This window comes from Megalopta genalis, chromosome 1 (assembly GCF_051020955.1).
Source record: "Megalopta genalis isolate 19385.01 chromosome 1, iyMegGena1_principal, whole genome shotgun sequence".
Taxonomy (NCBI): Eukaryota; Metazoa; Arthropoda; class Insecta; order Hymenoptera; family Halictidae; genus Megalopta; species Megalopta genalis.
Window position 1 is genome coordinate 46,299,531 of NC_135013.1, and position 14,918 is coordinate 46,314,448.

Consider the following 14,918-nt stretch of genomic DNA (forward strand, 5'->3'; position numbering starts at 1 on the left):
TCTCGTACAAATTTCCAGTTTCATATATTTCTTTCCTTCGTAAAAATGAAAGGACAAGAGTTTCCTTGCAGTTCGATACATAATCGTCCTTTAGGTACTTGTATATTATTGAATACAATTATATTGAAAATAATAATACGAGTTCTCGAGGAGGTACCTAACTAATAATAATATCGTAATCTCATTACACTGTCGCTCTTTAAAACGATACTCCGTTTAATATCCATTACTATACATTATTCTAATTACAACTGTCGTCGTTGCTATCGTTTATTTACTTGTATTAATCGTTATTAGTGTATTAAATAATCGTAACATTAACATTACTGGTATCGACATCGCCGTTCATTCATTCTATATACACTATGTACATCCTAAAAATTTATTGCGTACCCATACTTTTTGCCACGTTAAATATACAGGGTGTCCCAAAAATGTCTCGCAATTTGGAAATGGGGGATTCCTGGGGACATTTGAGATAACGTTTTCCTTTGCGAAAATGCAATCCGCGGCTTCGTTTACGAGTTATTAACGAAAAACACTGACCACTGAGAGATCGCACACGGCTAACGCCCCGCCCTCGCGACCTTTGCCGTTGCTTCAAGCGGCCAGCGCGACGCGACATTGGCCGCAAGGCTTGCTTTGCGATTGGTCATTGTTTTTCGTCAATAACTCGTAAACGAAGCCGCAGATTGTATTCTCGCTAAGGAAAAAGTTACTACAAATAACCTCACGAACCTCTTCATTTTTTGCTTGTGCAATAATTTTGGAACAACGTGTGCATAGAGCAGATCCGTAGCCGTCGAAACAAATTTTCTCGCAACGTCCGACGGAACGAACTTTTGCCGAGTCTGTACCATATATCATTTGCCATCGAGCGACGTTCCAGTTATACTAGTTTTTGTTACGCACATTTTAGTCAGAAAAACGGTGGACAAGTAGTTGGAATATAGCCGCTTACGCACGAAACCTTGATCGTTTCAACGAAAGAGTTATGGACAATCGAAGATCGGCGAACTACTTTTCAAATTCGAACTAGTAAATCTGAAAGTCTTGTGACGCGTGTCCACGGCTACTTCTCCCCGGTTCGTTTTCGGTGTTCCCTTCGAAAACTTCGTTCAATTAGATATTAGGTGTGCCATCTTGCATTTTTTTTTCTACCAAATTCAAACAAGGGGGATGCGTTTGTCCTTAATTTTCAATATTCCATACACCATTTTCCACGATTGCAAAAAGACAATAAATATAGCATTAGTAAATGTACAGGGCGTACCAACAATGTCTCACAATCCGGAAACGGGAGATTCTTCAGGAGATTTGAAATAATTTTTTCCTTAGCGAAAGTGTTCTACGAGGCTTCGTTTACAAGATATTAACGAAAAATACTGATCAATGGGAGATCGCGTACGGCTGACGTCCCGCCAGCGAGACGCAGCATCGGTCGCAAGGGTGGAGCGCCGGCCTTTTATTGGTCAATTGTTTTTCGTTAATAACTCGTAAACAAAGCTTCGTAGAACATTTTCGTTAAGGAAAAAGTTACTTTAAATGACCTCAGGAATCCCCGATTTCTGGATTACGAGATATATATAATATTTTGGGTCACCCTGTATGCAATGCGTAGTACCGTTGAATAATTGATTAATCGTTGGCACAACTAATAATATCGAAAATTTACACGGTTCCCTTCGATCCAGCGTTCGAATAGGTTTCATTTAAATATCTTTTATATAAATAACAAATATATATATACACGGTATCTTTACATCATAGTATTACATAAGACACTAATCGATCTTAAAATGTCTAGACTACTGTTCGAGATAGTGTTACGGATTCGGCAAAGGTTAATAGTGTCAATTATTTTAGAAATTCGACGCTATTCGAGCGTCCGTTACGAGTTACTTGAACTTGTTTATGGTATTGGCTAATGCTGTTCGTGTTTAGAAAATCGTTAAAAAAATTTCTATAATGCTCTGGCAGTCAAAGATTTCCGGCTATTGTTCGTTTCTCGATTTTATCAATTACGGTAGATTGTATCGTCTAATTACGGATCTAATGACCTATCATTCGGAATTAAAAAGTTCTCAGAAAATTACGTAGGACCGATGGTACCGTTATATATTGTATACGAATAGAAACATTAATAATTTCCAGAAAATGTTCTTAGGTCCGTTCTTATTGAACTATGGGTTTTATGCGCTCACACCGAATCGCATTAAACGTGACGACTAGACTACGGATTTTATGCATTTATACAGGATGTCCCAAAAATGTTTCGTAATCTGGAAATGAGGGGTTCCTGAGGTCATTCGGAGTAACTTTTTCCTTAGCGAAAATGTTCTACGAGGCTTTGTTTACGAGTTATTAAGGAAAAACGCTGACCAATGAGAGCTCGCGTACGGTTGACGCCCCGCCCTCGCGATTACTGCCGCTGCGTCAGACGGCCAACGCGACGCGGCGTTGGCCGCAAGGGCACAGCGCCGGCCGAGCTTGCCTCTCTTTGGTCAGAGTTTTTCCTTAATCACTCGTAAACGAAGCCTCGTAGAACATTTTCGCTAAGGAAAAAGTTACTTCAAATGACCTCAACAATCCATTTCTGGATTACGAGAAATTTTCAGGACACCCTGTATAAAGAATGAATAAATCTCCTTATCCCAAATTTATTACAATTGCTAAAAACGAGAAGACATATATCCATTTAACTCATGTCTCTTCGAATTAAGTAAAACAATTTTTGATTTTGCACAATGATCCGCAGTCTAACCATGACTATATTAAATTCCAATTCCTAAATTTTAACGATTCTCCCGTTTAACGACCTCGCAAATAAATCGTCGTTTTCTCGAATGAATTCATTTTGTCCCGATATTTTTCGGAGAATTAAACGACTGTTCCCGACTAAATAATAATCCGTTCGAGCAACAACTACTGGATTTGGAAAAATTTCCAGTCCATGATCATCGCGATGATAAAAATCCAACTTTAATTCTCCTCGATGAAAAAAGAAACGAAGAAGGAAAACAACGGTTACGTACGCGACCACGCTATATTTACTCGTCTTCGAGAACTCAAAGATACTCGAATAGACTCTAAGATTAAATGCAAATTTATGAAGAATTGTAGATTATTCGCGCCACACTTTTATACGTATAATACATAGAAATGTTCTGTAGAAATCATGTTAAAATAAATTCGTTCGATCAACGTTTGCAAATTAGTCGCGCTGCGTTGGCTCGCGTCGATCACTGATCGGTATGTCGTTCACGATCGGTTGTGCTTGACTAGAAATGTTATTCGTTTAACAATGTCAGCCATCTCTGTATACATGGTTCACGAAAAATGCAAAAGTTCCATAGGTTTGTGAAATTTATACTTTATTGTAAAAAATTTCGATCATTGCCCAGCAAATCCTGTTAGAGCTTCATTTTCTGTCGATGCGGTGAATCGATCTATGTTCTGAATCAGGGCTCGGAATTAACTGGCACGCGACATTCGGATCGCGAGGGCCACGCCTCCTGACTCGCGTCGCGAGTCCCGCTCCCCGTTCGGCCATTTTTTTCGGCATGGAGCATTTCGGGCGTATGTACTTATTGCTTTATAAGCGTGTCTCAAAATTATGTCACTTCCGTGAAATGCGGAGTTCCCGAGGTCGTTTGCAGCAACTTTTTCCTTAACGAAAATGTTCTACGAGGCGTTGTTTACGAGTTATTAAGGAAAAACTATAACCAATGAGAGATCGCGTACGGCTGACCTCCGCCCTCGCGACCTCTCCCACTGCGTCAGACGGCCAGCGCGACGCGACATTGGCCGCAAGGGCGGAGCGCCGGCCGTGCTTGCTCTGCAATTGGTCAGTGTTCTTTGTCGATAACTCGTAAACGAAGCATCGGAGAACATTTTCGCTAAGGAAAAAGTTTCTCTAAATCACCTTGGGAATCCCTCGGTCAGGAGACGTGGCCGTCGCGATTCTCGTATCGCGTTGCTGTACAATTCCGAACCCTGTTCTATAGAACGAGTGAGAAATTCTTAATCAAATAAACAACTGCGAGCAACGAATAGAATCGAAGAAATTTTTATGTCGTCAAGCTCCTCCATGGGGTTCGTGTAACATATGTATTTCGTACATTTCCATCATCGGCGAAACAGTTTCTGATTCACGATTTCAAAGGAATAGGTGCTCTAACAACTTAACAAGACAAAGGATATTTTTACGGAACGATGATCGGGCTAGATCGTGATGGTGTATCAACTTCGTCTCGTTCTAAGTAGCTATATAAAGGCACTATGTTTCACAGGCATTAAATTTCTGCAGAGAAATTTCTTTCGTTCGTCGTTGTTCGATGATCGTGGGACACAATTACGACGGATAGTTACGATTCCTTTTTACGAGGATTTATCTAAAGCATCGAAGATTCGTGATTCGAATTTTCTTCTACGAGGTGAATTTACGAAATTTCGAGTTGTTTCCGGAAGTGTAATTTTACGGGGGAAAAAGCGACATCTTACTATTATTGAAAAAGATCGCGCGCTCTTTCGAATTATGCAACAACTTCAGGCACTTTGCTGCTTACGCTCGAAAAGCTCAAGCAAATATGTATCGAAGAAAGTATGGTTTATCGAAAAGAAAGGTGAAGTTATCGTATTTGGAAAAGATGAACGATGTAATCGCTATTCAAGACTGCTGCATCGATATCGATGTAGCATTTTCATACTGGCACCACCTCGGCGCATATAATTGTATTTATTAAAATCATATATTGCTATATGTTGGCTATCGGGCTACAACAACACGTGTACGCTTATGACATAACCTCGTTTTATTTGGACGCCGATAGCTTTTAAACAATTTGTATACCATGCAGGCATGTAAGTACGTCTATTCATACAACTTTCCCTTTTGTTTGAGAATTTACTGTGTCGTACGACCGAATAATCTTGTAATATTAACGCTCGAATACTTTTCAAATACACCTTCTGTAACATTAATTACTTTAACGACGTTATTTCAAACATCTATGTCGTTACATTGTTATTGCTAACGTTGAAGCGCCTTTTATTAAACAATTTATAAGTTTACGAATTCGAAACATCGAGAACTTTTGGTAAGAGAAGGTAGAACAAAATGATAGTTCACAGATTTCAGTTATACGTACAGTATGTACGTGTACTTGAAGACAACGTGCACGGCAGAAAAAAAGTAGCTATAATCCGAAAGATATTAAATTGAAAATATGAACAATTTTTAACTTTCGTTCGGGCGCGCGAAACGAACAAATTTCAATTTCTTCGTATACGAACGTCGTAAAAGGATCTGATGCTCGCAGACGTAAAGTTTTGCTATTACGTTTTTCATTTGTGTGCGATGAAAAATTTCATAAAAATACTTACGAAGTTAATTAATGCAGCTCGTTCAAAAGAACCGGATGGCGATACAGACCGAAAACAACTTTCAACACGTCGATGGCGCACACGAGAACAAAAATTCTCGTTCGCTGCTACACGGTTTCGTTTCGCGCGTTAATTTATGATCAACTTACTCGGCGAGAGGATACACACGGAGGGATAACTCCATTAAATACAAAACACAGCATTATAAACGTAATATAACGAGAAACAACGAGGTAGAGCGTTTAAAAAAAAAAAAAAAAGAAACGAAATTTTCACTCGCGGAGCCATTTTCCAATTGTTTTTGCACCTTGAACGGTGATTTCCGATTGTTTCTGCACCTCGAATGGCCGTTATATTAAGGGGGAATTTCTTATTTTTTGGTGAAAAAGATCGATTTCTTTTTTTGATTAAAAAAAAAGTATACAGGATGTTCCATAATTACGTTAACACTCGGGAAAGAGTGATTCCTGAGGTCATTTGAAATAACTTTTTCCTTAGCGAAAATGTTCTACGAGGCTTCGTTTACGAGTTATTAACAAAAAACAACTGACCAATAAGAGGCGAGCACGGCTTCATCGGGCGAGCACGAGTTTTCCGTTGATAACTCGTAAACAAAGCCGCGGATTGCATGTTCGCTAAGGAAAAAATTACTTCAAATGACCTCAACAAGAATCTCATTTCCGAATTGTGAAACATTTTTGGGACACCCCGTATATTACACGTGTATTTCGTATTAAACGTGTATTTTATGTTACGCTTTTTCTTCGTGACAATATTTCCAGTAGTAGAGAGACTTCTGCGTAATCGAACATTGTTTATTGATACGTAATGTTATGAAAAAATTATAATATTATTGAACAATGTTCGAACGATGTCGTGTTTGGACTGATTTTCATTGGGAAAAGCTCCTCAATTCTTTCGTAATACTCTTATGAAAGTATATTGAAAAATGTAAAAGTTTGAACCTTCGTTCGTGCGTTATTCCTCATCTTCTTACATTGTATGCTGTTGGTCGGTCGCTGGATCTTTGACGCTCGGAGCTCGACGCCCGACAACGCGTTTATTCGAGTTGGAAAGGTTATACGAAAATGTATTCGTGATCCTCGAGTAAAATCTTAATAAAACAATTTTTTAAATATTTACGTACACGTGTACATATTTTAAGAACACAGATCTTTAGCCTTACGCCGTGTACTTTAATACACGTTCAAAACCGCGATCTCTAATATGTACGTATATATTTTATGCGTATAAAAGGTAACTTCCTTCAAATTTTTAACTTTATATTAACTGGAAAAGGTGACACAAAAAATAAATGGAATTGAAGGATTAAAGTAGAAAAAAATCTTTGCAGAGTTTCAAATTGATAGTTTATATATAATACCTTATATACCTTTCACTTGAAAATAATAGAAAAGAAATCTGTTTTTCACGAAAAGAAAATGAAATTCTCTCCTTAATCAGGCAGGGTATCTTAGGATAATCTTGCGTTCAGACCTTGTTGATTGATTCCTTTCGTGTCAATATGGCAAGAACAAACTCGGATAAATTCTTCTGGACGAATAAATCCCAATAATATACTTCGACAGATTATTCTTTTTTTTAAGCATCTCCTTTGAATTTACGGGATCTGTTAACGCGTGTGGCATTAGGTGTGCAACTTCACTCAAAGATCGGCATCGTTTGAAAATTAAGGGATCTCCCTAGTTTGACGTTTTAATTGTTCTGATCAAATTTTCAGGAAATTTTTCAAATAACGAGACTAAGTATTGTATTAAAACAATAATAATCATTATGTATAATTATATGATATAATAATAATTATTATTATCTTCAAAGGTGCAACGGTACTTGTAAGAGTGTTTAGAGAACAAAATTGTAACTGACATAACACAATTCTGATCGCCATAGTCAGCCGATGCAAAGGAATGGTATACATTTCTTAATTTATATTTTTCTATCAACGATGTAGAAAGGTTTTTTTATCAAAAAATTTCTTAGGTTCCTATGTCTCGAAATAGTTCTATTCCTTTACTTTTGTAATTGATTATTAAACATAATTATGGCAGTTCCAGGGTGTACGACAAGTAGCTAGGATTAATCCGGAAGGATATTTGCAACGTAAAGGTACCCATGGCACATTTTGTTGCAATGTACAGCTTATACCATTCGTTTGTAAAAATTCAGCTGCGATGCTTTAGAAATAAAATTTGCAGGGTACGATGGAAATGCGATACAACCTCAAGAAAATGCGAATGGTCATGATTCTTACAAACTGTCAAACCAGGGTAACTTTTTATAAAGCATCTGTCGAGAAACTGTGTAAAAATAAGACAAACGGCAATGGAAGTTCTGACGTTGTTTAAGCTTCTTTCAGTGAGTATTTTACAGTAAATCATCTTAACAATACGTTATAATATATCGATTACTAATAACATCGAATGAGATCTTCCTTTCAATGTAAGTTCTATTGTTTTCGTTCGAGATGCAATTGTCAAAGGATGCTACTCCTTTTTCGTTCATGTTTTCCTTTTTATATACAAACTAATCGTTTTTATTTTGCAATAAAATATACGAATATAAATATTTTTCATCCGTTCAGATATACATGATATATCATATATTGCATATAATATACATATTTACATTATACATATATAATATATCATGTATGCATGTGTGTGTATGTGTGTGTGTGTGTGTGCGCGCGCGCGCGTGTGTGTATCTTTAACAATCGCCGCCTAATTGTAACGAGACTACGAAGTACGGGATCGAGGTGTAGCAGAATTTCGTTTCGCGCACGTTCAATTATAAAATATTGTTAAGTACACCATAAACTGTACATCCTGTTCGATGCGATGCTGGCCGAAGAAATTCCAGCAACGATTCACGGTAAGAAACGCCTCGACCAATTTTCCTCCGTTCGACTAGCGAATAGGGCTGATATAATTCACAAAATAAGTAAACTTATTTTTAATCGAATCATTACGAAAGAAAATAAAATATTTTGTACAAAGTATGCGGGGTCGTCTTCTGTTGCGCTCCGTGTTCACTTCGAACGATCAATTTACCGAAGGTGTAATCGCTTCTTCGGACCGATCTCGCACGCATTTTGGTTCAATTCCAGCGACGAGCCAACCTCGACTATACATATAGTAGCAGGTTAGAACCGTGACAAAAAAAGGACTATAAAAAGCAACGTAGCCGTCCACAGAGAATGGACGACTGTCTCCGATCGAAATTCTTTCTCGTCGACGTGTTCTCGGGGCCTGTACGCGAGGCGATTCGCAAGCGCGGAGAAAAGCGTTTCTTTTCTTCTCGCCTCGCCCTCCCCCTCCATCCACCCAGTACGGGAAAAACAACGTTGTCCGCGCGAACACCGCTCCGCGAAATGACCCAACATCGCCGTTAGGCGCATCTGAACGCTGTCGTTTACGGAATCGTCGCGCACAGGCCCCGGAACCCGCACCGTTGCAGTAGATATAGCTAGCTACCTATGAACATTTCTGTATACTCGCGTACACATAATCAATATATAACATTTAAGCGACAATATACGCATCACAATATATCGTTCGGCGTGTCATACGCAATCGTGTCTCGCGAACGGGCCGCGATCCACAACGTAACCGTAACCATAGACGACGTCCACTCTCGATACCGACGAAAGCGGTTGCACGAAATGTAATTAACCGGCTCGAAGGGCTAAAGAAAACTATTCGATCAGTCGATTGCGTTTTTTATACATATGTACTTCGTGTGTGTACGTTTCCTGTATGCGTGTACGTATGCGTGTCGTGTGTTTGCACGTGTGTCTTCTGTGCACGTGCGTGTCGTTCGCGTACAAATGAATACGTATCACTGGTGGCGGTACATGCTGCATCGTATGCACGTTCGTGTACTGTTCAACGTCGTCGTTTCGGACTCTCCGTACACACACTCTCTCTCTCTCTCTCTTTCTCGCGTTCCTTATAGCCTAACGGTCCTCACAGTCGCGCGTCGTATCCGGCGTTCCCCGCGACGAAATCGCCGTAACGGGGCGCATTTCGGCGAGCACTCGGTCTCCCGCGATCAAATTTGTAAAACGTATCGCTCGTACCATTCTCTCGCGCCGTTCAAAATTCGTAACAAAATTCGTCCGAGAAAACAGGTAGAATCCTTATAAATTTTCGACCTACGGATCGTCCTATCGTTAATCGTATCTTGTTTATTTCCGTTCCTTTATCGCGTCTGTTCCGTTTTATTTACCGTAAGTTCAGTTTCCTGTTGTTTCGTTTCCGTGCAATGTTACGCATTTAACGGATTGATTGCTTTCATCGATGGTGCATCGTTAAACGCTTCCGTTAACAGCGCAGGGGAGAAGGAGAAAGACGAAAGAAGTAGAGACCCGGGTGGAACTTTTATCACAGTATCGTATTACTGTAGTTACGAAGCTCTCGGGCGTTTCGGTGCAAACCGTTAGCTGGCGCGCGAACTCGCTCGATCACTCATTCTCCCGTTTTCTCGTCGACACACGCATCTTGTTGCACGCATCCGTTCGCTCGTTGTTTGCCACGCGCCCGAGCGCGCGCTGCACCGGGAAAGAAATTGGGAAGGCACAGTGTATGTACATGTTATTGTACGTACAGCACCGAACGACGATCCGGGAACAATCGCAGCAATAGTGGTACACGACAATTTATATTAATTGAAACGCGAAAGCAGAGCGACCGCGCCGGCTACGAGACTCCAACACGCTTTTGCGAACAAGCGCGTTGTTCGCGAAACAGATATATCTCTGTCGGAGAAGTAAAAGAGCCGTGAGACGGAATTCATTTAATTGTGCAGAAAAAGCGCGTTCAAAGTTCAATGCGAAATCAGCTATTACATTTTGGACATAAGATTCACGTAGCACGTGTTTCTTCTTTCGGTCGGACTTAAAAAATATACACCGCAATCGATTTAAGATTATTTTGTCAAAATTCGACTTGTCCGTCTTTTATCTGCCCGCCAGAGACAAAATATGATAACGTCCGACGCATAACGATCGCTTCAAGAATGTGCCATTAAATGTGTTTTTTTTTCTTCTTTCCCGCCGTGAATTTTGCTAAGCGAGCACAGAAAAGATTTTCATGATACCAAACCACCCGATATCATCTTCTAAACAGAGCGTTAAGAAATTATTCTCAAATTAATCTAATGCTTCTTCGAACCCAGGACAAGGATCTTGTAGACATTTAGATTCTATTCCAATGACGAATCTATAAATATTGTATAACTTAAATTATCTTAAAAACGCAACGGAAGCGAATGATCTTTCCATTCGAATTTCAAACGGCGTCTCATATTGGGAGCACTCTTTTAGATCCATTAATTTTACACTCCTTCATTTCTTCTCTGTTTCCATAATAAATAATCTACAAAGCTGATATTTTTCTGAAGTATGAAAAAACGAATGGCGCATGTTTAATCGAACGTAAACGGAGTCTCGTGCTCGGTACGAGCGCGCTATACAATTGGTCGTTGATCCGACGAATCGCAACGCAGGAACGTCAACAGTAGAATTCGCGACTAGTCACGAACGTCCATCGACGTTGGATCAGGTTGTTCGATTGATCGACGAAGGTTTCATTTAAGTCTAGCGGGGGTTATAATGAAGTTTACAATTTCTGAACGAAGTCGGACGCGAATCGTGCGAACGAAGGGAAAATATCTCGCGGAAGTAGAAAAACGTTGGCGTGAACGATTGAAAGCAGAAGTCTTTCTCTTTCCGTGGGTACGACGCGAAACGCCAAGTACATTATTTGTTGGCGATGTTCTCGTTTCTTGATAATTTAAACGGATTCTCGATCTGCGCGACCAACGCGAGCAGCGGTGCTCTTAAAACGCCATTGACTAGACCTCATCGGAAGCCCAAATTCTTGCTTCCTCGCAGTGTAATGATTAATCGTAAACGAGGACATGGCTAGACAATGTGGACATTAAAACTTAATGCTCAATACCGTAAAGAGAATGGTTGCGTTATGTACCGACTATGTCAGTGCGTGTTCTCGCACTTTCTCCATGATTTCGGATAGCGTTGATCATCTTATGTTAGTCCTTAACACGCGAGACATAGAAAAACGTCAAGCTTTACAAACGTTAAATACCACTGACTAGACCTGGCGGATCGCGTTCCGCTTCGCTTATTATTTTCCTTTTTTCCCGTTTCCCGTGAAATCTCATTTAACATTATCAAGAAAGTGCAAGAAACTGCGAGAAACAGCGTTTCGTGGGCCGATCGAGGAGCGTGTCATCGACAACGAAACGAACGAGTTTTCGACGCTACAGATAATCGTCGAGTACCACGTAAAATTGTGCGTCGACCGTTCGCAGGCACAAGGATATTACATACATTTAAAAACACTCGGAGTCGAGCGATCTCCCATTTCTCTCTGTCTCTCTCTCTCTCTCTCTCTCTCTCTCTCTCTCTCTCTCTCTCGCTCGCTCGCTCTCTGTTAACAAAACGACGCTGTTCACGGATGTATGGCGGCGTACTTTGGTAAGACTGCTTGCGACGATCCTTGGTCGTTCGAGCATCCGTTGGCAGCCTTTGGGACGGAGCGTCGTCGTCGTCGTCGTTGCTGCGCCAGTTTCACAGATCGGTTCTCGGTGAGGACGACGAGGAGGAAGAAGTTGCGCAAATGGACGAGACTGAATACCATCACGAGGAGTCGTAGTAGGGCATATCACCTGCATGGCGCCAGGAGAACTTCGAGCCAACATGGACAAGACGTGACTTCCTGTCTCGCGTACTTCGGCCCCCAGCCTTTCGCGAAGCTGATACGGACGGAGTTGATGTCGACAGGACCGGAGGCGAAGCCCGCGGCCTGCCCGGTTGTTCTTACGGTACCGCTGCCGTATGGAAGCTGTAGTATTTTGGTTCGATCGAAGATGTTCAGACAAAAACCAGGAGGCACGCGATAGACGAGCAGCGTTCTAGACTCTGGATCATCCAGCGTCGGCGAGTTCACGAAGATCGGGCTCTCGGATCTGTTGTACGCCCATACACCGTCTGCTTCTTGGCTTAGCATTACACCTGCAACACACGATCCCATTAGTTCTCGCGAATTATCTCTCTACAATTCGCAACAATACTAAAAGACTACGCATACTAGCCATTTACTAATTTTCAAGTGCGAGAAATCATTTGTGCTCCCTGTATTATACAGGGTGTCCCAAAAATGTCTCGCAATCCAAAAGTGGCGGGTTCCTCAGGCCATTTTAAGCAACTTTTTCCTTTACAAAAATTTTCTCCGAGGCACCGTTAACGAGTTATTAACGGAAAACAGTGACCAATGAGAGACGAGCTCAGCTGGCGCAAGGCGACCGAGCCAATGAGCGGAACTGGGCTTCGTGCGCTGGTTGGCCAATTCTTATTGGTCACTGTTTTTAGTTAATAACTTGTTAACGGTGCCTCGGAGAAAATTTTTGTAAAGGAAGAAGTTGCTTCAAATGATCCGAGGAACCCGCCATTTACGGATTGCGAGACATTTTTGGGACACCCTGTATACAGGATGGGGCATTTCAAACGAGACAGCTAAATACATAACTCACTTGTTTCTGGCAATAGAAAAAAAAATGTCAAACAAAAGTTGTTTGATTCCGTGGTGCACCTTATACGATGTGAATAATTTTTTTATTAGTCAAGGCGTAGAGGACATACGAAGGTCAAACTCGTTTTTTAAATAGGACGACTTAATTTTTTATTCACATTCCAATGAAGCCTTTCAAGGCGAATACAATGGCCTACAAATGGCCATTCAAGGACGCAATATACGAATTACAAATGAAAAACAAATTCTTCTGTCGCGTTTAAGTTTCCTCGTACTAACATGCGGATTTTGTTTTACATCTTCTAAAATATTTATTCTACTCGCCTCATTAACCACTCTTTTAGTTCGATTGGATGTTTCGTTTTCTCGTCATTTATAGGTCATTGTATTCGTCTTGAAAGGTTCTATCAGAATGTGAATAAAAAATTAGGGCATCCCATTAAAAAAAACGTTTAACCCTCATATGTTCTCTACGCCTCCACTTATAAAAAAAATTATTGACATATTATGTGGCCCTCGAAATCAAACAATTTTTTTCTAACACTTTTTTTTCTACTATCAAAAACAAGCGAGTTATTCAGATGTCTCGTTTCAAATGATTCACCCTATATACCGGGTGTTCACGCTTACTACAATTTTTCACCTACTCGCAACCATCCGGCAAAACGAATCTACATACAAAAATTGCAGGTTATAGAGAGCGTATTGAAATTGATATCGGCAAACAAAATCTCGAAGACGGTTTGTTTTCATCGCGAGAATAATTTCTCAATGAAGGCGAACTTTGACATAACCTTTCACGCCAAATAAATTTTGATATTCGGAATTTGATATTCAATAAATGAATTAAAACTGTGATTGCTGTCACTTGTATGTCATAAATTATCAATGTTAAACGTATACAAAAAATTATAAGATTCATTTTTAGAAGATTACACACTATAAAATGTTAGATTTTATTACTTTTATAAAATACCGCAGAGTATTTGAATCATCCGCAGTAATACATACACTTACCCTATTTGTTTTTTTTTTATTTTTTTATCATATCGAATTCAAAACACATACTACACGATATTTTTACTAACATATTAGTGGATTAAGAGTGGCGGAAATACGAAATATTTTGTTGTATTTAACTTTAACACAGCGTAAACATTATTTGACACCGAATAGTTTACTAAATAACTAAATTTAAATAACTAAATAATTATAAAATAACTAAAATCAAATAACTAAATTTACTAAATTACTAATTAACTAAAATATCATGTAATATATGTTTTGAATTTGTCTCGACATCCTCTATGATAAGTAAACAAATATGTATGTATTCCTGTTTGGAATAACCTTGATCTCGCGATGAAAACAGACTGTATTTCTGAACATCTTTTTACAGATATCTATTGTTTGCTACGCACCCTGCAACTTTTGTTGTGAGATCGTTGCAAGTAACATCGTGAGAAGTCATTTATCGGTAAATTCTAATATACAGGATGGTCCACCAAGATCTGCCACCTTTTCACTCGAAAATCTTTGTTTTTTTCTTTAAAAAAATGTTTCGAACAAAAGCTGTTTAAATAACCTTGGCATAACGTGCGTCAATCAGAGTGAGCAACATCTTGAGCAATTTCTACATTGAATACAAGTTAATCAACATCTCGGTAAGTACTTGACTTACGAACCATTTTGTTTTACAGTTTTTCACTTAATTTCAAATACTCCCGCCAGTAGTAAAGTCAAATCCTATACAATTATGATTGGAAAATTAAAAGCAACCTTTGAATCTCGATAAAAAAGCAATACAAACGAAATTAGTTATATCAACGTATGCTCGATTTCGTACCCTACGACTTTTGTTTAAAACATTTTTCTAGAGAAAGAACGGTTTACGAGTAATTTAGTTGCCAGATCTTGGTGTACTACCCTGTATACGCGTACAAATTATAATAAAAAAAG

At 39.5% G+C, this 14,918-nt stretch overlaps 1 protein-coding gene across 2 annotated transcripts in view; it reads right to left on the reverse strand.

The window, feature by feature from the left end:
- The window catches only part of Dad (Daughters against dpp), a 170,488-nt gene continuing 155,570 nt past the window's right edge, over positions 1 to 14,918 (reverse strand). For both annotated transcript variants that reach the window (XM_076528492.1, XM_033469408.2), the window contains one exon: positions 1 to 12,442. In XM_076528492.1, coding sequence (XP_076384607.1) covers positions 12,093 to 12,442 — 350 coding nt within the window. In that variant the 3' untranslated portion in view covers positions 1 to 12,092. The remainder of the gene's footprint in view (positions 12,443 to 14,918) is intronic.